We start from the raw sequence: 23,742 nt of genomic DNA on the forward strand, positions 1-23,742 counted from the left end.
CAAAGCTGTTCACCAAGCTTTCGATTAAAATTCATATATGAAATCACCAGTGAAATCTGACAACAACTGTCTCGTGAATTTTGTTTCTAAACGCTCGAATCATGACAAAAAACAGCATTTTTCAGGCTGGATCAAGCTAATGCGCATGCGCAACCGGAGCTTCTAACGGCCACTGCATTAACGTGATGACTTTACCAATCGGCGATTGGCTCTTATTTAGAAGGCGGGACTTATGCCGCGTTCCAGGCAACCTGTAACCCGTGTTTTTCCCAACCTTCTACCCGTGAAAGTGCACTGGAGCGGCAGTCAAACCCGTGACCTCGTACTAGATCGATGTACTCCCATTTCCGCGCTCTGATGTTACATAGCCCGCGAAACAACAATGGCAGCCCCTACGGATGCGGTGTTTATGCAAGTACACGGTAAAATAAAAATAAAAGGTATAACAGCTTCTCTTGCCTTATGCGCCGTTTTTCCTCCTCCGTTTCTTTCAAATAAGCAAGGAGTAAGCACCTTTGGCGATAAAAATGATTATAAATGAGCATAAGCCGCGTACGGTCCGCCATGCTGGTTTGTTTACACTCAGGCAGTTTGGCGTCGACTTGCCTGGAACGCTACAAAGTCGTGGGTCGTGGTTTGAAGTCGTGACTTATGGGCTCAAAAACCTGCCTGGAACGCAGCATTATTCCGCCATATTGTGCGTTGCACTTTCTCCCATTCATATTAATACAAGTGTCTTTCTATATGTAAAGTCTTTGGTAAAAGTATTCATTTCTTTCAAAAACAAACAACCTTCTAAACTGAAACGTTTATAGTGTACTTGTGCTATACGACTATCTAGTATAATTTGTAAAATGACTGGCTGTTTGCATTGCCTAGCAAGTTTACAAGGACTTTAGGAAGTTTGAGGAAAACTAACTGTTACTCATTTCGGCAGAGAATAACTCACGGACACATGTAAAAACGTGATTGCTTCAGGAGATGCCGAGGCAGTTGGCAGTGAAAGTTGCAAACATGACTGCAGGTGATTCATTGGCGATGATCAGCGTCTGGTGGAGCAGGTAACGTTAGAGTGATGAAGAGAAAGAGCGAGGGATCCCGCCTACCATCAGTACCACAGCGTCACTCAGCGGGGCCTGACTCATACAGAAGTGTAGTAGTGGGTGAGGACTATCCTGCCAAAACTCACACACACACCAACTCCTTACAGCCTCTTACATCATCAGACTCATAGTTATGACACCATACCATAACACGAGCACAAATACTACAGCAAAGAGCCATTTTTAACAACTTTCAGAGAATAGTTGTCATATTTTTGTTCTTAATTCCAGATGTGGAAAGAACGGGGAAAAAAAGGCATGTGGGTTTGATTGAAGTAATCGAAAGAATGCTACGCATTTGAAAAATGATATAGAAGTAGAAACACGTGAGAATGCACAGATGATGAAGCCTGTCTTACTCATTCCCAGAGTCCCTCTATGTGTCATCTATAGAGAGAGGAGGCATGGCAGGCAGTAGGATGTGTGATGACACCACCTTATGGGAACCTTTCAGAAATAGCAAACTCACCACACACGCTGCCCAGGCGAACATGTGGCAATGCTAAGAATAAGTGTTTAAGAGTTGAGAATGATCTATTGGAGTGTTGTGTTCCTTTCTAAGTGTTAACAAGTCCAGGAATAGATATTTAATTTCATTTCCCTTTAAGCTGTTAATCACTATAGTCATTTTTAGAATTACTTCAAAATAGAAAAATTTGAATGTGTCAGATATACACTTTTAAATCAAAACAAGAAAACTTGACTGATTAGGCACAACATGGAGGATTAATGATGAGAAAAAAATAGATTTTAGATCTAAACAGACTAAATACTACCGTTCAAAAGTTTGGGCTCATGTTTTTTTTTTCTTCTTTTATTCAGCAAAGACTCATTAAATAAATCAAAAGTGACTGTAATGACATTTATAATGTTACAAATTGTTCTTTTATGAACAAAATTAACTTTCTATTCAACAAATATATCAGTTTTATTTTAAATATTAAGCAGCACAACTGTTTAACATTAATAATAAGAAATGTTTCTTAAAGGATTAGTTCACTTTCAAATGAAAATTAGCTCAAGCTTTACTCACCCTCAAGCCATCCTAGGTGTATATGTCTCTCTTTTTGATGAAAACAATTGGAGAAATCTCAATAAATATCCTGACGCATCCAAGCTTTATAATGGCAGTGAACAGGGGTCACTAGTATGAGCTGAAGAAAGTGCTTCCATCTACGTCCATCCATCATAAACTTGTGGGCCTTTTGAAGCGAAGTGATGCGTTTGTGTAAAAAAAGAAAATCCATATTTAACAAGTTATGAAGTAAAATATCTAGCTTCCGCCAGACCGCCTTCCGTATTAAAGTTACGAAGAAAGTGTAAACTGGCATCGCGTCAGTTACACTTTTTCCATAAGTTGAATAGGGAAGGAGTAGGACGTAGCGTAAGCTTTTTGAACTTCAAGAGGTTTACACTTTCTTTGTACGTTGAATACGGAAGGCGGTATGCCGGAAGCTAGATTTTACTTCATAACTTTAAATTATGGTTTTTTTTTTTTTTTTTTTACACAAACGAATCGCTTCACTTCAGAAGGCCTTTATTAACCCCCTGGAGCCGTGTGGAGTACGTTTATGATGGATGGATGGATGTGGATGGAGACACTTTCTTCAGCTCATACTAGTGACCCATGTTCACTGCCATTATAAAGCTTGGATGCGTCAGGATATTTATTAATAGGGACTTTAAGCAGCATCTGCTGACACAACGGCATCGGCATTCTGGCGTTCTGTTGCGCATGCGCAAATTTAACTGCTACTTCTTGACGTTGTACTGTAACCGTCTACTACGGGAGAATAGCCGATTTGCCGTAGTCGATAATACGTGACAGATTAGATAAGTAAATGTTATGTTCTATGGTTATGTGGTATTTTAGTTGTATCTGTATGTCATTTAATGCCAAAAGCAACCATTCTCTTGCTTTTATTTACATGTAATGTATTGTTTACTATGTCAAATGATTAAATGATCTACGCCGTCCTCTTTGTTGTTGCTTAGCGATTTTTGCGTTCTTTAGCTACGGCAGTTTACAGTTTACTTCCGGTCGTCGTTGCCGTTCCATCAACAGCTGTTGCTTAAAGTCCCTAATATTTCTCCGAATGTGTTCATCAGAAAGAAGAAAGTCAAATACACCTAGGATGGCTTAAGGTTGAGTAAAGCTTGGGCTAATTTTCATTTGAAAGTGAACTAATCCTTTAAGCAGCAAATCAGCATATAAGTATGATTTCTGAGGGATCATGTGACACTGAAGACTGAAGTAATGATGCTGAAAATTCAGCTTTGAAATTACATTACTTTTTTGAAATATATTAACATAGAGAACCATTATTATTTTAAATTGTAATATTTCACAATATCACTGTTTTTACTGTATTTTTGATCAAATAAATGAAGCCTTGGTGATACTTCTTTCAAGAACATTTTAAATAATTTTACTGACCGCAAATTAATGGTAGTGTATGTGCATGGTTAATAAGGTTGCTATAGTAACCATTAAAATGTAAAACATTTGCTCAGCCTTGACTTTCACCTATAGCCATCATGATTTTGTGTTTTTAAAACTGAAGTTCAGGAGGGACAGAGTTATTCTGTGAGTAATGCTTGTTCACAGGAGCCAAAGAATGAAAGGTGTGATGCGCTCCAGCTCAAGCAGACACATGTATGGACCAGCATGCATCTCTAATTGGTCTCATGAGGCGCGAGGTCTGAACACCACAAACATCTGGAGAAACGCTGCGGTATGTCTGTTCTGCAGTCATGAACATTCCTGTTCTGAATCACCTTTTTGGGTTTTATTTCTCATAATTGTTCTGTTTTTTCAATCTGCCTACTTTACTGTTTGTGGGATAACTGCTTAAAATCATTTTAAATGATAGAGAATGTACGAATTATAACCACAAGAGGGAGTCGAGTGATGTCACTGCCATGCATCACTATGATGTTATAGAGGTAACCATGAAATGTAAATTTTTTTTTTAAAAAGAAGTGATTAATGTAGCATTCTAGGTTGATTCACATTGGCAGAAATGTAGTTTTTTTCTTTTTTTAAATTTAAATAGATGAATCTCTCTTATAAATGTCTGTCCTGACTGAGTGATTGAATATTAAATATAACAGTTTTAGTGTTTTCAATGCTCATTTGATGCTCATTTCACTACCCTCCAGTCATTTTCTATGAAAAGCGTGTCCGTATGCTGTGTGTGTGCCTAACTGAGCATGAATGAGTCGCTCTGTGTGTTTACACGTGTGTTATGCACACAGATAGCTATGATAATCATGTTGAACCCTCGACTTTTCCCTCCCCAGGAGATTATTCCACCACACAGTTAGCCAGCCTGCACAACAGGTGCAGACGGATGGCTGGATGGCTGGAGAGATGAATGATCAGTGGAAAAAAGAGAGAGAGGGAGAGTGCGTAAGAGCAACTTAGATTCTCCGGAGGAAAAAAATGGTACACGTTACTGGAGGAGTCACTGAAGAGAGCGAACGAACGAGAGGGAGGGAGAGAGATGAAAAAGTCAGTGAGTCAGTAGTGAGAAAGATTGTAATAAAGTGAGAGGGAGGGATGAAGAGGAGGAAGGTATAATTACAGAGAGAGAAAGAGAGAGGGGACAAACACTGAGAAGCTAGAGAGGGAGAGTGCTGAAGAAAGAGTCAGAGAACTGTCTAACCCTGCCCACTTTCCACTCAACCATTCAACTCCGGCACGGGCAGCCGTGCATCGTCAGGTTTCTCCAGATCTCTGCTGCACGAACTGCGACCCGGAGCTCATCAACCTGCAGGAGGAGCCCAGAGAGACCTGCAGAGAGAGGACCAGCAGAGCTTCGTTCAGCCCTCTTCAACTTTTATCACCATGACCGCTCCGTTCAGATAAGGATTATTTTGGACTGGCTCTCACTTTCCGTATCGATTTGACAAACAAGCCAGCGCAGTGACTGTGATTTTGGCAGCGGAGCAGAACAGGACCGAGGTGTGAGTCTGCCGTCACTCAGGATGTCCTCTCTCACGCTCGTGACAGGGGTGCTGCTGCTCTCTGGCTGTTTGTCAGGGGGCTGCTCGCCCACGCCGGCCGAGAGCGGCTCTCAAGGTGCGGGGCATCCAGATGATCCCGCCGTGACCCCCTGTCCGTCCTGCGCTCTAGCCCAGAGGCAGAAGGACTCAGAGGAGCAGACGGACATGGTGGAGGCGGTCAAGAGGCACATCCTCAACATGCTGCATCTGAACACCCGGCCCAACGTCACACACCCGGTGCCCCGCGCCGCCTTGCTCAATGCCATCCGCAAGCTGCATGTGGGACGGGTGGGTGAGGATGGCACAGTGGAGATAGAGGAAGACGGAGGAGGGCTGGGGGAACGAGAGCAACCTGAGGAGCAGCCCTTTGAGATCATCACTTTCGCGGAGCCAGGTGAGGGATGCTTTAGTGTCTTATGAGGATATGTGATGACGTTAATAGCCTGTTTGTGGTGCTAAGTGATGAACTCTCACCTGTTGAGCAAACGGCGGAGAAACGGTGACATGCAATGAATTGGTATGACTTAAAACCTTGGTAACACCAATATAAATTTCATTAATATATATAAAACCTGTCACAAGTTTGGAAACAATTTTTAATGTTTTTTAAAGAAGCCTCTTATGTTTACCAAGGCTGCATTTATTTAATCATAAGACAGTAAAAACAGTAATATTGTGAAATATTATTACAATTTAAAATAACTGTTTTCTGTTTTAAAATGTAATTTATTCCTGTGATGACAAAGCTGAATTTTCAGCATCATTAATCCGGTCTTCAGTGTCACATGATCCTTCAGAAATCATTTATTATTATTTTTATCTATTTTGAAAAGAGTTTTTGCTGCTTTAATTTTTTTTGTGGAAACAATGATACCACATTTTGTATCATTGTTTGTGTTAAGATTAAAAAAAGGGAGAGAAATTGATACTTTTATCCATCAAGGATGCATCAAATTGATCAAATGTGACAGTGAAGACATTTATAATGTCACAAAAGATTTTTGTTTAATAAATGCTTTCATAAATTTAATAAATGCTGTTTATTGAACTTTCTATTCATCAAAGAATCCTGAAAAAAGGTATCACCATTTCCACAAAAAATTGTTAAGCAGCAAAAAATGTTTTCAACATTGATAAAAAAATAGTAATAAATGTTTCTTGAGCAGCAAATCAACATATTAGATTGATTTCTGAAGGATCATGTGATACTGAACACTGGAGTGATGATGCTGAAAATTCAGCTTTGCCATCACAGGAATAAATTGCATTTTAAAATATATTCAAATAGAAAATAGTTATTTTAATTTGTAATAATATTTCACAATATTTTACTGTACTTTTCATGAAATATATATATCCTTGTTGAGCATAAAAGACTTCTTTCAAAACATTTAACATTAAAAAATTGTAATGTTTCCAAACTTTTGACAGGTACTGTGCATAGATCTGTTAAGCATTATATGTTTAATATTGCATTAATGAATGTTATTATAAAGTAGAACTGTTTTATCTAAATCCACGCCTCCATTATAAGTTGAAATAGATAAAAAGTTTAGAATTGTTCAAGTTTTCACACAATTCACGGCGTTATGCTCGAGACTGTCCGTTTGCGGGTTTCCACTTTTAAGATATGCACAGTATTATATGATGTACAGTGGATGTCACCACAAATGGCTCCACTCAGACTACCGTTTCGAAAAAGTGCTTTTAAAAAGCACTCAGGTAGGTGTTAGCGGAGGTCTGCAGGAGGGAGAGTCATCTTAAGGGTAACACATGCGCTGCAGCTGTGGAGCATTAACACTGACTGTGCGCTGCTGCCGGAGGCTCTCGGCGCCGCGCTACTGATATGAAATGAGGAAATGATGCCCCTATTAACAGCTATTGAATCTAGCCACTTAAACATCTTCAATTCTGTCAAGCAACGGGAAACTGTAGAGACAGCAATTTAGTATCAAAATTTACACTTTATCATGGTATGCATCCAAACTATGTCAAGCATTCTCTTAAAGTCTCTTTAAAGGGATAGTTTACCCAAAAATGTAAGTTATGTTATCATTTGCTCACCCTAATGTTGTTCCAAACCTGTTTGACTTTGTTTTCTGCAGAGCACAATAAATATATTAATGTGGTCCCCAAATGTTCTTCAAAAGTGTTTTGCAGAAGAAAGAAAGTCATGTAGGTTTAGAACGAAATGAGGGCAGAATTTTTATTTTATTTTTATTTTATGTCATACAGCTCATATTAACGCTAATGCTGAGCTTTTTGACTCTGAAAATATGTGTCTGCTGACCTGATGATATGCTATTCATATTGTGTTGTTTGTCTAATGATAGAGTAGCCAATAGACAGCCATCTATTTTTTACAATTGTTTGGGGAAAAAAACAAAAATGGCACAAACAATGCTCTTCCTTATTGAATACACTTTTGGAGCCGACTTTAACAAACACTACGTCCTAGTTGGTTCAATAGACTAAGTCTGGGATGGGAAGATCCACAAGTACATTCCATTTTTAATTGGTTCCTCATGACTTATTTATAACAATGTCACTGATCCACAAATCAGCATGACACTGCTGTAAAAAAAAAAAAACAACATTTGTCTGAATGGGGTACGGAAGCGGATGGTTGAAGCGGCCCAATCTCATGGCAACAGGGTTTTTTTTTTTTTTTTTTTTTTGAAAAAACAATATAGCAGTGTTTCTAAAGATAACAAGGCTGACCTATCTTTAGACCAGCACCGGCCATGATGTGGATTGGAGTCCCATCTGATTCTTATACACAGACTGACCACCAACAGTCCTGCAGAGGCTTAATGGGACGATTTTCACAGCTCTTTAATTGCAGCTATCATTTGAGTGCAAGAAGGAGCCAGCAAACATTTGACTGCGCGGTCTATTGTGCCTGTTTGCTTACATAAATGTGCACAATGCCTTGATGCTATAAATAGACCTTTTGAATGAACCTAAGATTAAAAAAGGCCCCTCAGAGCCTTTATGAGATTGCAGGGGTGTTAATGATGCTCCGGGGAGTGGAGGAGAGGGGTGGGGTGGTTCGATCCCATACAAAACCCACAGGGCTGTTAGCTGGCCATAATTGCTCCATTCATCAAAATATGGGGCCCAGTAATTACTCTGGGCTGCTCTGTTGGTGTGTGGAATGGTCGGGTTTCTTTGAAAGTATCTTCACTGGATGAGTCGGAGGAACAGAGACTCATCAAAAGTTTGAAATGCGCAAAAAAACAAAAACATAATATAATTTACCCAAAAATGAAAATTCAGTCATTTACTCACCCTCATGTTGTTCCAAACCTGTATGACTTTCTTTTATCTGTGGAACACAAAGTAAGATATCTTAGTTATATAGTTATAGTTATCGTCCTTGTTGTGAAAAGGCCTTAAATGATGGTTTTGGGGTGAACTGTCCCTTTACTGACATTCCAGTGCCAGGTATTTTGGAAAGGATAAATGGTTATAGCAGTTGTGATGCACTCACAAAGGTCTGAAGGTATGGAATAAGAGCAAGATTTTACACACTAAAGGAATTCACGTTAATAATCGTAGTAGCTCTTCATGCATACGGACGATCTGGATCTCGGAAAGTTTTGCTGATCTGGTGTGGTTAGCTTGGCTTGTTACCTCTCTGAGCAGCTTCCTGAAACTACTTAGAAGTTGACCGATGCATTACAGCATGCAGGTCTTAAAGTTCCTTGAGGTTTACTCTGAGGGATGTTTCTTAAAGGATTAGTTCACTTTAAAATGAAAATTACCCCAAGATTTTACTCACCCTCAAGCCATTCAAGGTGTATTTGACTTTCTTTTTTCTGATGAACACAACCTGAGTTATATTAATAAATATCCTGACACATCCAAGCTTTAAAATGGCAGTGAACAGGACCAACGAGTAAGAAGCTCATGAAAGTGCATCCATCCATCCATCATAAACGTACTCCACATGGCTCCGGGGGGTAAATAAATGCCTTCTGAAGCAAAGCGATGCGCTTGTGTAAGAAAAATATCCATATTTAAAAAGTTATAAAGTAAAATATCTAGCTTCCACCAGACCGCCTTCCATATTCAACTTAGTTGAATAGTTGAATATGGAAGGTGTAGGATGTAGCATAAGCCTTTTAAACTGTGAGTGTTACACTTTCTTCGTAAGTTGAATACGTAAGGCGGTCAGGACGCATCAGGATATTTATTAATATAACTCTGATTGTGTTCATCAGAAAGAAGAAAGTCATATACACCTAGGATGGCTTGAGGGTGAGTAAATCATGGGATAATTTTCATTTTAAAGTGAACTAATCCTTTAACTATTTATTTCCTGTTCTGACCCCTGTGTCAACCCTGTCTCCTGACGATTCATAACTGAGGCTTCATTATTAGGGGACAGATAGGTGATATCTTTGTCTATTGTACAAGACAAAGCACTGCAAGATTGTATTATAGGTAAACGCAAGATAACACTTGGTTATGTGAAAAATATGTTTTGTGCTGCGGTCATCAGGTGTTTGTTGTAGTGATCAGGGACTGTGATATCACTTTTATATCCTGGTACAACAATATATCCAACTATAGTGAGGCGTCTTGTTAACACCAGTTTTGGGTGGATGCTGTTTTTTTATCTAACACAAAAGCAATTGATATTGGGTCTATTTCTAAAGTAATTCAATGATCTGACTGACATCAATTGTGAATACCCAACACTTATCTTTTAAACTTTCTATTTATTGAAAAATATATCATGTTTTCTACTAAAATATTAACCAGCACAAGTGTTTTTAACACTGATAATAATAAGAAATTTTCTTGAGCAGCAAATCAGCAAATTAGAATGATTTCTGAAGGATCATGTGACACTGAAAACTGGAGTAATGGCTGCTGGAAACCCAGGAATAATTTACAAATTAAAATACTTAAAAATAGAACTATATTTCACAATATTACTGTTTTTTTAATCAAATAAATTTAGCCTTTGTGAGGAGACATATTTAAAAAAAACAAAAAAAAAATTAAAATCACAATATTTTTAAGAAAAGAAAACAAATTAATATGTAAAAGTCCGGTCTGTTTGTAGCAGGACGTATGCGCATTTATCTACAGTCTTATTCTTTTTTTATTATTTCTCTATTATTTTATCTTTTCTATTTTAATCCTTCACACAAATATCAAACTCAATGCAGTGTCTGATTCTATATTTTTAAACTGCTTCAGTTTGACAGGAAGCTACTAGGTAAGTCTGTTTTTCTCCTGTAGTTTCTGATTCTTTTAGTTTAATAAAGGTCAGTCATTTAGTTTGTAGGTATCTGGTTTGGTGTTGATAAAGGCGATACCCAAGGAAAAAAAAGTTTGAGAAACACTTTCTTTAGTCCAGATGTTATGAGAAAGCGTTTGCCGAGTGATCTCAAGTCTTTTGGAAGTGTTTTATTAATTAAAAGACCCATTCCATGAATATAACAAGTAAACAATCCTTTAATCTTTGATACTCTACATGCTCAACTAGTTACGTGCATAAAGCAGATTATACCCACATGATTTTAATGCAACTTTACCATTTTGAAAACAATCTTGTCCTTGATATTACAGTGCACAGACACAACTATAGCAAACTTTCAACATATAAAACAGATAAAGAATAGAGACAATATGATAAGAGTTTCCAAATAAGAGGAATAATTCAGTGTGAGTTACGTGACAGCGGGCACAGTTGACCTTCGCCCCGAAACTGCAGTACCACTGACATGCTTCTGAAGTGTCCACCTCACCCAGACCCCGTCACCTCAGAGACACGTGGCGTTTTTTTTTTAAACCTACAAGACAGACAACACAACTACAGTGAAAGACTGGCTCAGGAACCAAATGACAATGGCAAAAAAGCAGTTGCCTTTTAATATGGAAAGAAAGGCCAACTCTTTTTACTTGGTCACACACTGAGGCTCTTGTTCGAGTTAAGAGGTGTTCTGATAAGAGATCAGGCTGGATAGCGACACACACAGAGAGAGAGAGAGAGAGAGAGAGAGAGACGCATTCATCTGCAAATATAAACCAGTGCTGTCGATTTCTTTCTCAGAAAACATCTGCAGCATTTCTACAATGTTTATGGGAAAACATTGTTCATTCCCATTAACCTGGCATTACTAAGCTGTATTCTTTATTTTTCATTACTTGCCAAAATTTCCAGCAACTCTCAAAGTAGAATTAAAAAGGTCTAGCAACTGATAAATTAACCGGTTATAAGGGAGCATAACGGAAACTTCAAACAGATTCACATTTGTATGGTGGCACTGCATTGTTCACTGATTTGTTTGACAACTTAATCCACAGAGTAAGGGAATATTGGCTTTCATTTCAGTTTAAAGGTAAAACACAATTATGTTCCCACCCCAAACTCGTGCCACTGGTTGAGTCAACGATGATCTTTTTAAAAGTGCCACAGAGCCTCAGTGTTTATATCTGAGGGGGTGAATCAATGGCTATGGTTGTATCTGCATATTAAATTGGATTAAGACAAAGTATTTTACCATCCAAACTACACACTTCAGCTTTAAAAATAGTTCTTCCTGTTATGTGTTAAGTCCATTCAGTGTTTCGTGGGAGTTTTCTGACAATGTGAGATTCAATGAAGAGAACAGACTGTCCAGTAAAGTTACTCTGAGATCTCCGAGGCTTTCATGAGCTTTAAATAGTAATTCATCCAGGCAGATTTTCATAATAACATGCCAATCACGGCACAAATGAATCTTGTGTTCAAAAGCAGCTAGATGCAACAGGATGCAGGTGTTGAAAAGGCGTATTAAAAACACAGTGCTCATGGTGCGAGATGCTGAAAAACAACAGCAAGACTCATCACAATGGTCAAAGACTTCAGTCTAGCGCATATATACGTAGACAAACAATAAAAAAATGGTCTAGCCTTGTGTGAACTGACTGTATTGACCCTTCTTTAGTTTCATAGCTCACTATTATATACAGTGTCATATGAGATGACTGAGTAAAGGTAAACCTGCAACTGTATTTGTCTAGATAGATATCTCAGTGGCACATTGATGAGCATAAAAGATTGAGTTCTAGAAAAGGTGTTTTCGAAGCTACGCTGACTATCCTTTATATCAGATAACAGGATTTATTTAATGTGGACATGTTGACTAAACAGTTTAATTAATGGCTGTCCTGTTGAGGAGGGTTGGCAGAGAGTCATTTCAGAGAGTCAATCTCTTTAGTCTGTAAATCATCAGTGGTTACTGATGCTGAGCTGGCTTATAGCAGACAGTCATGTGCACGTTATAGGGAAGGCCCTTGTCATAACATACATGCTTTATGTACACAAATGGAGTGCCAGGATTTTAGGAGCAGGAAATGTTTTTTATGGACCGAGTCTAGGTGTTGACGAAGGACTGCAGATGGTGGAGATTGACCGCAAAAAACAACCTATCCTTTCTCAACAATTTAGTATAGCAGGCATTATGTACTCTGATTCTGTTAAGAAGTTTCTCATCTGGTGGCTCTAACAGAGTGTCATTAATAAACCGATCAAGCTCTACAGTATAATATACCATGTTTAAAAACCTGAAACCAAAACTAACCAATTGCCCCATGCCTTTCGTTCACAGGAGATGCCCCTGATGTCATGAAATTTGACATTTCTAAGGAGGGCAACACTCTGTCCGTGGTGGAGCAGGCCAATGTGTGGCTGTTTCTTAAGGTTGCCAAAGGCAACCGAGGGAAGGGGAAAGTGTCCATTCAGCTCCTGCAGCATGGCAAAGCTGATCCAGTCTCTACCGATGGATCCCAGGAACTGGTGGTGTCCGAGAAGACTGTGGACACACGACGCAGCGGCTGGCACACGCTACCCGTGCCCCGCATGGTGCAGACCCTGCTGGACGGGGACAGCAGCTTTCTCAGTCTCCGTGTCTCCTGTCCTTTGTGTGCTGAAGCTGGTGCCGTGCCTATCCTGGTGCCCGCAGAGGGCAACAAGGGCAAGGAGAGAGAACAATCTCACCGCCCCTTCCTCATGGTCGTGCTCAAGCCAGCTGAGGAGCACCAGCACCGGCGCAGCAAGCGCGGCTTGGAGTGCGATGGCAAAATCCGTGTCTGCTGTAAACGGCAGTTCTATGTCAACTTCAAGGACATCGGGTGGAGCGACTGGATCATCGCTCCGTCTGGATATCACGCTAACTACTGCGAGGGTGACTGCCCCAGCCATGTGGCCAGCATCACAGGCTCTGCCCTCTCCTTTCATTCCACCGTCATCAATCACTATCGGATGCGCGGGTATAGCCCCTTTACCAACATCAAGTCGTGCTGCGTGCCTACGCGCCTACGGGCAATGTCCATGCTCTACTACAACGAGGAGCAGAAGATCATTAAGAAAGACATTCAGAACATGATAGTGGAGGAGTGTGGCTGCTCATAAAATGCCATGAACTCCTAACAAACACTTAAATGTTGGTACAAAGCACATATCAGAGGATTGGCGATCTGTGTTCTCCCACAAACATTTGAGCTGCAAACTCGGGCAACCTATTTGTTTCCAGACCATTCCAATAGGACTGATAATTGGAGCGGTTTTCGTGGCACTTTCATATAAAAATGACAGAGGAGAATAAAGCATAATATATTTTTTTTAATGAAGGGAGACAGAGACTGAGAGGGAACGGGTGCATGGGTCAAAGTGTCAGCCCTGATTCTCTGCACTGCAATAAAGAGACTTATTTTGAAGTGTGGAATTATATATTCTGAGAAGAAGAAAAAACATGCAACTCTATGCAAGTCAAGTATTATTACTGGATGTTCTTCTTTTTTATTATTATTTGTCTTGTTAGCTTTTGTTTAATGTTTTTATTGTCATCCCTTTTCTCTCACACACACACACACACACACAAAAACTATTTTTTTAGTACATATTAAAAGTAGTAGTTCTTTTTATTTTATTCTTCTTATGAGAAATACTTGAACAAAAATTAGTTTGACCAGCTGCTGGAGCCAAACTACATTATTATTTTTATTTTTATTATTAATATTATTATTATTAATCAACTATTATTATTATTATTTTTATTATTATTATTATTTTTCTCCTAAACATTCTGAATGTTGATGAAAAGTAATATAAATTTGCACTAAGCCAACATTCAGAACGTGATCCCCAGAGCATTATGGGCCACATTCCAGTTGCCATATTAGAGTCTAGAACATTATGCATTTGGAACTTACAAAAAACCAAAGACCATACACACCCCATTCTCAGAGCAATTCAACAAAATGCCCAGCTCTGTGAATTTATTTAAATTAGGAACAACCGTGTATGGCCAACATAACGAACCATTAACTCAATATAGCACATAAAATAACTTGTTTGTTCATTTTTCTTTTCTGAAAAAGCCTCAATATTAAGATACTTTTTGCTCTCTGTGTTTCGACAGTGTTTGTCTCTACCAATGTATAACAAAGGTCTTAGAATCTGAACTGAAACCTAGCCTTCAAATGTTGTTCTCGACAGAAATATTCAGTAAAGAGTGAGATAGAAACAATGTCCTGGCAATGGCAATCTGCTTTGTCAGGTTCAAAGTACAAGACACTAAAGGAACTTGATCTGTTTTATGTAGAGTTATGCAACATATGGTGATATGTTGAACAAATCAAAATATGTGCTTGTCATGTTTTATATCTAATTTATTTTGCAGCATATTCTTTGCTTCACTATTAAAGCTGAATTGTACAACTTCAGGTTTTTGTTTTAAGTCAACAGTGTGTGTTTACCAGGCCAGATGACGAGCTATATACCATTATTTCAACACTAAATGCAAGCTAGTTTGGCTTAGTCTAGTATATATATATATAGTCTATTGTAGTATAATTATATATATAAATTTGCAAATCAATTGACAAATCTGTCACGTAACCATTGCAGCCAAACCATATGCTGTGCAAAAGTGTAAACTCCTGAAGGGCTGTTTTCTGTTATTTTTATCCATGCAGAAGCTGTCTAATGGGAGGTTTCAACTGTAAGGAATCAGAGAAACAGCTTATATTTGCTTGCTTTATATGAGATTTCCTGATTTTTTCAGAAAATACTTAATGCTAACTTTTAACTTAAAGTTATACATACCTAGCTGCACATGCTGGGAAAAAGTCCACTTTTACAAAATAGTGCTGTGTGCTTAAACATTACAGGCAATGTCACAGCATAACAGAGTTGAAAAAGACAAATATTGTATTTCTCTCTCTCTATCTTTTTGCGATGAAATGTTTATTGAGAAGAAACAAATTTTGTATTGTCACAGAATATGATTAAACCATTTTAGAAATAGTATATAATTTATATTTATAGCAAATAGTGAAATAGTTTTATTTAAAAAAAAAAAAATTGTGCTAGATAATATTAAATAATATGATTAAGTTTAGTAAACACTGATTTTGATTGAATCCACCATCATGGCTCATATTTAAAGCTATACACTACCGTTCAAGTTTGGGATCAGTAAGATTTTTTTAATGTTTTTGAAAGAAGTCTCTTCATGCTCATCAAGGCTGCATTTATTTGTTAAATAATACAGTAAAAATTGTGAAACACTGTTGTGAAATAACTATTCTATTTGAATATATTTTAAAATGCAGTGATGGAAAAGTTTAATTTTCAGCATCATTACATTACATCATTACATATTCTGATTTAATGCTCAAGAAACATTTATTATCATTATCAGTGTTGAAAAGAGTTGTGCTGCTGATTAATATTTTTGTGGACACTGTGATCATTTGTTTTTCAGGATTCTTTGAGGAATAGAATGTTCAAACAGTATTTACTTGAAATAGAAATATTTTGTAACATTATAAATGTCTTTACTGTCACATTTGATCAATTTAATGTGTCCTTCCTGATAAAAGTTTTTTTTTATTTTTTTATTTTTTATCTGAACCCAAACTTCTGAACAGTAGTGTAAGTCACAAACCAATATGTATTATGAGTGTGTGGTTTTCCATTTAATATAGTCAAAGCATAAAAAGCCTTCAATAAGAGATATACGCACTTACAGAGGGACTTTGTCAGCACACTGGCTTGCTGTGTCAGGACAAGAGATGTGACCCAGGGGTAGAAAGGTAATTACCGCTATCATCACTCAGCAAATAAAACCCCCACAGGTCCTGTGAAAAAGAGCCTCTCTCAGAGGAGGACATAATCTTTTCCCCATAAACCCTTCATGCCATTTAGAGCACAGCAACAGAACACACACAGCTGATTTATCACTAATCATGATTTGAAATAAATCTCTTGCCATAGAAATGCACAAAGAGATGTTCAGAGAACATATGAAGACTTAAGATGCAAAAGCCTCTAAGTGCCGTCTGAAATTTTCTTCTAAAATGAGCATTTTTATCAAGATCATATGTTTAGGTTCAGTAATTTCACTTTAATGGCAATTAATAGGTATTTTTCATTACCATTAAAGGGAAATAACAAACATATGAGCTAGATAAAAATGCTCATTTTAGAAGAAAATTTCAGATGGCACTTAGAGGCTTTCGCATCTGAAGTCTTCGTATGCAAACCAATCATATCTGTTTTCATGTCTCATTGCTGCCTCCTTTATAATTACTGTGACAAGTACTTTCATATGACTTCTGCCTTTGAAAAATCCAATAAGGAATATAGGTCAAGGTCAGTTCTCTTTTGAATTAGTCTTGTAAAACTTGTACAGAAACGTTCTCTTGGTCAACGTGACGTTTGAAGCCTGAGGGAGTTTACACAAGTTTAGTTGTCCGCCTATATACACAAACAATACATGCTTTAAAAGTGCATGTGTAACATTGTTGGTCACTTTAATGTGTCACATGTGTGCCTTAAAAGGCAATTGCCTCTTTGTTGGGTCTACTCTACATTCTATGATAACATAGAATCATAAAATGGGATGATGAACCAAAACAAACACGGCAGAGTTCAAGTTCCTTGTGGTGGTTGTGCCTTCCGCACAAATATAACCTGCAATGTTGAATTAATTTATTAATAATTATTTAATAATTTGTATATAATAATCTAATAACTCACTTTCCATTTAGAAACAAGCTGCTTGCAAACTGTTGCTGCCATCTAAGATTGACACTGAATATCATCAGTAGACCTCGCGAGGTATAAACATCACATGCATTCCTGCCCTTCAAGGACTTGCACTTGGAGAACTCAACATACCTCCAACAAGAGAATAAAAGCAGAGAGGAGGGCGCTGGATCTACAGAATCTGTGTGGGTGTAAAGCATTGTCAATCCTCCAGGAATAAATGTGTTTGGAAGGGTGTTTGTATAGATTGTAAGGGCTGAAGTGTTTATCTAACACCTCATCTGTCAAAATGAAGACAGGGGATGTGTTTTACATGCCTTTTACAACTTGGACTCTGTATATACCTTCTCTCTGACAGGATGACACAATTTAGCCCCCTGAATCAGACATGGTGGCCTTGAACCAGGCCAGCACCCTCCCATTCATATTTACATAGTCTCGATAGCTTACATTCAATATTGGCCGATTTCCCTGTTTAAGAGTTGTGAAAACTAGTAGTCTGTTGCACACATATGTAAAAAAGCTTCAAAATTGGCAAACGGATAGATTGAAACTCGGAGTGCAGTGTTTTTTAAATAAATTATATTACCACAACTCTTCTTTTAACAAATGGTTAGTATAATTTTACCTCAGTGGCACCCAAGTCCAATGGTCAGGTAATCAAGTCAGTTAAAGCATACCCCCCAAAATTATTTCGACTCATCCATCATTTTCTTTATTAAAAAAAAAGGTCACAGTGACTTCTACTTACAATGGAAGTAAATGGGTCCAATTTAAAAGCAAAAAAGCTTACAAATTTATAAAAGCACTTACATTAAAGGTTATACACTACATGACTTGTTTGAACATGTTTGATATTGCCCAACTGGATGGATTCATAGTCAGAAGCTGTGCACAGACTGTGCACATAATACATTACGTGATTTTCTCTTAAAACGGTCAACTCCGACTGCCCAAAATCCGCAGACTGGCTCTGACTTTCGGCAACTAGCGTTGACTCCTCTACGTAGTAAAAAGTCATGTAATGTACACTCCTTGGCAAAAAAATGGGCCAAGCCCAAAATGGCTAAACACAAAGTGAAGTGACATGAAGGCCAAGTACGGTAACCCATACAGAGACTTTGTCCTCTGTATTTAACCCATCCAAGTTAATGCACACACATTAGAAGTAGGAAGTGAACGCACTACAAACTGTGGACACACACCCAGAGCAGTGGGCAGCCATTTGTTGCAGCGCCCAGGGAGTGATTGGGGTTAAGTGCCTTGCTCAAGGGCACCTCAGTTGTGGGTATTGAGGGTGGAAGACAGCACTGTTCATTCACTCCCCCACCTACATTTTTCCTGCCGATATTGAGAATTGAACCAGCAGCCTTCGGGTTACAAGTCTGACTCTCTAAGCATTAGGCCACGACTGCCACCTAAGCTTTTAATTGTCTTAACCACAAATTATTGTTCAGGAAATTAGCAAAATTTAAGCAAATTCCATTAAAAAGCCATTGCTGTCTCAGAAAACATCAAAGACAGAATGAATTTGTTGACAGAATAAGGGAAGCTGTGTGTGGAGTGATGAATCACAATAGAACACGAGTTGCATGATGATGCTCCAGAGCGGTGTCTTCAAAAATCTGGTGAGAAAAAGTAATAATCGCATCTCTACCGCAGTGAAGCATGGAGGGAGAGGTGTCATTGTGTGGGGAGCCTTTTTAGCTGCTGGTATTGATGAGCTGCTTCACTTGAAAAGTAATTTAATGCTTTGGAGTACAGGAGAATATTGCAGAATGGCTTTTATGTTGTTGCTCACTAGTAATATTTGTTTCATTAAAAAAAAAAAATACAGTGCATTCTAAAATTGGCAGATTATTTTTTCAAGTAGCCTGCTGCATGGCTGAAGTAGTTCCAGGTCTGTTGACCGCATTACAGTTCTGTATGATTATAATTTAAACCTGTTGCTTTGGAATTATATTCATTGTGAAAAGTGATTTACAGATAAATCTGAAATAACGTTTCATTTTATGCAAGTCGGTGGAAAAAAATAACTTGATGTGAAATAAATATTTCCAGATAATATATTTTTTTTTTTTATTTGCTTTGGCTTTAGTACAGTGGTAAAAATAAAACCCAATTATTTAATTTAAAAATAACCATTTATATTTATACTCATAATGTGATGCCTTATATTTTTCTCACACAGTATAAGTGGGTCTTTTCATGTGAAAAGCTATAGCTACTTTTATAATTTAGGAAGGGAATTATATCTCCTGCAGAGTATTATTGTATTTGGGGGTTTCTGACATGAAACAGTTTGAAAAAACACTGATCTGTCTCACATTAAACTCAAACGAACTGGGGGACATTTTCAACTACAAAAAAACAACAACAAAATAACGACTTTTCAACAATATCTAGTGATGGGCAATTTCAAAATACTGCTTCGAATCTTTTGTTTCGAATCAGCGGTTCGGAGCGCCAAAGTCACATGTTTTCAGCAGTTTGGCAGTTTGACTCGTGATCCGAACCGCTGATTCAAAACAAAAGATTCAAAGCAGTGTTTTGAAATCGCCCATCACTAGATATTGTTGAAAAGTCGTTATTTTGTTTTTTTGGCGCACAAAAAGTATTTTCGTTGCTTTATAATATTAAGGTAGAACCACTGTACTCACATGAACTGATTTAAATATGTTTTTAGTACCTTTCTGGGCATTGAAAGTGTAAATTAACTTGCTGGCAATAGAGGCCTCACTGAGCCGTCAGATTTCAACCAAAATATCTTAATTTGTGTTCTGAAGACGAATGAAGGTCTTACGGGTGTGGAACGACATGAGGGTGAGTAATAAATGATATTATTTTCATTTTTGGGTGAACTAACCCTTTAAACATTTAAAGAAAACAAAGGGGAAGGCTATCCCGTGCTGAGTTACTTGATCTACAGTATTTGTGCAATTCTTGTTAATTTCCTGACCAGTGATTTATGATTAAATGGGTAAGACCATTAAAAGATCACTAAATATTTCAGCTTGGCCCCTTTTTTTTTTCTTCTTTTTTTTTTTGCCCAGGAGTGTATTCCCGCCTTAAATATTTTATTACAATGTATGTATTATTTGAGCTGTAAAGCGGTTTAAATAATTTTTTACAGTTGTTTTAGGCATTACGTTATTGTGGCAACAAAGGTGTTAAATTGTATGTAGCTTTTTACAGAAAAGGTTAGTAAATGATTTTCACACTAAAATCGATATCACACATATTGTTTACATCTTGTGGCTATACTATTTTTATTTCAACATTTACAGATTGATCTCATTCAAGTGTCTCACTAGCTGTTTCCATCCAAAGTTACAAATTAACATAATACATAATAAATTACACCTCAGAGCACACAGATAAAATGCAATAACAAATGCTGTTATCTTGCATTCAGGTGGATGTGAACGTAATTGTGTGAGACAGTTCTGGGAAGTAATTATACCAAATCATCTTGATGACAGACTGATTAAAACAATATTTTAGATGGTGTGCAATGTGATTGGTCCACTGGTTGTCTACTCTAGTTATACAGTGAACAATGAACTGTTGAGGCAAAGCCACAGTTTTTTTTTTTTTTTGCACATCCATTGAATTTATTGAGAAAATGTGTTTCTATCGTAGTTTATCTGCATGTTTTCTTACCAAATAAACAAATTATCCACCTCACTTGAGGGCATTTTTTATGCAATATCCTGAAATTTGTAGATGAAAACATAGCTACTGAAACCCAGATTTTTGCTTTTTAGCAAAAAAAAAAAAAGGAACAAATGGAAATTAATATTTGTGGTCATACACATTATAACAAATCCCGTTAATTGAACTTCACCTACTGAACACCAAATATTCCTTTATTGACCATAATTATAACCTTATAGAGACTGGGTCTGGGTGTTAATCTAATACCTGACATGCAGTTGTCTATTTCAGATGGCCCAGGCTGCCCATTCAAGACTCAAAAGCAACAATGGTACCATGGCTCTGACAATGGCTCCCTCCCGGGAATGCCGGTGAAGGGAGAGCTATCTCAAGGTTGTCAAGAGCTTTATCTCATGCCAGGCATCCAAGGGGTTGCGCAAATCTTGACACTCTTTCAGGGCGATAAAAAAGTCTGAAAGATAGAAAAGGGACAGAAAAAATGAGGTCTTGCTGCCTTGGCCTACAGTAGAAGTCCACACAAGGTGGTCTGTTGTTTTCAAGGCTGAGAACAACGTATCATGTCTGCTGGTCTGGTCAGCTTTCTCACTTTGACAATAAGAGTGAGAGTGACTGGGAAATCTAACACTCGTCTCTTTGTTTGCAGAGAAAAACTAGAACGGCAGCCTACAGACTGCACGGCTCCTGTGTTATCACTACAAACCTCCTCTTCCCTTTTTTTCCACCCCTGACTCCTCTTCTCTCCGCTGAGACATAAACTCCTTTATAGTCCATAATATGTGGGCTTGAACATGGATGCTGGTAAAGTAATACCTGCAGAGGGCACAGAAAGTGCATTCAGGACAAGAGAAAAAGGGCAGATAAGACCCCGGTTGGTGATGGAGAGCATGGCCCTACACAGATCTGTCCGTTTGTGCACTGAACCAAAATCTCATAAATAGATTTGTCATGTGATTAGCAGGAAAAGAAAAAAGGGCGTCTTGCCCATTCTAATTAGTGAAATACCAAAGTGTCATTTTTATACCACACAATGACGACCTCTAAAAGTCCGCAGTCAATAACGCAATGCTCATTTTTTTGTTCTATTAATTTAATCTGTTCATTTATTTAAAAATACAATAAATGCAATTCATAAATACTTAATTCTTATAATTCTTAATAATGTTGAGAATGTTTTAATAGTTTTTTAATTAAAATTCATTTTAATGACTTTTTGGTGCATAAAGTCAAAAATATCAGGGTGATGCAGCTTTCCTGACAAAGAAAAACGCCTTCTTTAAAGAATGAAATTCTTGAAAAAAAAATTAAAATGTAGTTTAGCATAATCTTTTATTATTATTTTTTTTTTAGGTAAATTTTTTTTTTGCACAAACAAAAACTGCCTCAGTACTTATTAAAGGATTAGTTCACTTCAGAATTAAAATTTCCTGATAATTTACTCACCCCCATGTCATCCAAGATGTTTATGTCTTTCTTCCTTCAGTCAAAAAGAAATTAAGGTTTTTGAGGAAAACATTCCAGGATTTTTCTCCATATAGTGGACTTCACTGGGGTACAACAGGTTAAAGGTCCAAATTGCAGTTTCAAAGCAGCTTCAAAGGGCTCTACGCGATCCCAGATGAGGTATAAGGGTCTTATCTAGCGAAAGGTTTTCTAAAAAAAACAAAAATTTAGATACTTTTTAACCACAAATGCTCATCTTGCCTTGCTCTGCGATGCGCCAGTTCTCCTCCAACTTCAAAATCGTCCGATATCATTGTTATACCTTTTTTTTGTAAAGGCCGTTTGACTTAGTCTTTGCACGTTCACTTTATAGACACTGGATCGCTACTTCCGCCTACGTCACACGTGACCTTTCTGACATGATTACGTAATGCGTGGTGCATCGCAGAGCTACTGCAAGATGAGCATTTGTGGTTAAAAAGTATATCATTTTTATTTTTTTTAAAAATGACCGATCGTTTCGCTAGACAAGACCCTTATTCCTCGGCTGGGATTGTGTAGAACCCTTTGAAGCTGCACTGAAATTGCAATTTGGACCTTTAACTCATTGTACCCCACTGAAGTCCATCTTTAAATAGAGAGAGTGTAAAACAGCAATGTGAAGTTCACTTGGTAATTAAATGAAGATGAGAATTTTTTTTTTTCTCATTTTCTTCCAGTCATTTTTGTCCTCCCTCAGAGAATTTGCACGTCTGTCTTGTATAGTTAGATATTTTCCTTGTGTTTGTTTTATAGTTGTTTTGAAGGCATTTTGCTTTAACTTAACATTCTAAACTTCCCAGAAGACACCAGCAATCTACTGCAAATAATGACGATTTAAGCACCCCTATCCTCTCCAAGACACATTATAATTCTGTTTCCCTCGTATCCGAAAGTAAACAACACAACAGAGTCGCTTCGGGCGATGGAAGAGGTGCATGCTGTTCGTTTGATGAATCTGCATTCCCAACACATTTTGTTTGTATAACATAGTAAACTCTCTTTCCATTTCACAAATGGGTAAAGTTTATTCAAGTAGTCCTCTGTGTGCAACATGGATCTTATCTGTATGACTTCACTAGTGCAAAGGGGGAGTGCAGAGCCAGTGGATTGAGTGAAATAAGATAAATAAGGAAAAGATTATGCAAACAGACAAAGTGCAGTGACCCTGTTGACAGGTTAGTCAGCACTTCTTTCGGAAACTCTTGGTTGTAATGGCTCAGGGTGAGGCAGCTCAGCGGGCGGTGCAATATTTACCGATCAAAATGCCATGAAAGTCCCGCTCTGACGGGACTGTCCAACATCACTCAGCAAAGCTTTTATACCATGTAATTATTTATGACTTCAAATAAACACAACCTGTCGAACAAAGCTTTTTTGTATCTGTATGGATAACAGTACTGTATGTGTAAAAATGGT

General features: G+C 37.7%; 1 protein-coding gene across 1 annotated transcript; it reads left to right on the forward strand.

Annotated features, from left to right (window-relative positions):
* Window positions 1–917: 917 nt before the first annotated feature.
* Window positions 918–14,837, forward strand: inhbab (inhibin subunit beta Ab). Its single transcript, XM_051867173.1, has 4 exons — window positions 918–1,163; window positions 3,712–3,838; window positions 4,407–5,505; window positions 12,722–14,837. The coding sequence occupies exons 3-4, from the start codon at window positions 5,094–5,096 to the stop codon at window positions 13,522–13,524; spliced, it is 1,215 nt and encodes a 404-aa protein (XP_051723133.1). The 5' UTR covers window positions 918–1,163; window positions 3,712–3,838; window positions 4,407–5,093; the 3' UTR covers window positions 13,525–14,837.
* Window positions 14,838–23,742: the final 8,905 nt, after the last annotated feature.

The sequence above is a fragment of the Ctenopharyngodon idella genome, chromosome 2, assembly GCF_019924925.1.
Source record: "Ctenopharyngodon idella isolate HZGC_01 chromosome 2, HZGC01, whole genome shotgun sequence".
NCBI lineage: Eukaryota > Metazoa > Chordata > Actinopteri > Cypriniformes > Xenocyprididae > Ctenopharyngodon > Ctenopharyngodon idella.

What these genes read in the sequence shown, in the direction of transcription:
- inhbab (XM_051867173.1), top strand. Translation starts at nt 5,094, where the DNA reads ATGTCCTCTCTCACGCTCGTGACAGGGGTGCTGCTGCTCTCTGGCTGT. An exon ending in CATCACTTTCGCGGAGCCAG is followed by an intron (nt 5,506 to 12,721) that starts GTGAGGGATGCT and finishes TTTCGTTCACAG; the next exon opens with GAGATGCCCCTGATGTCATG.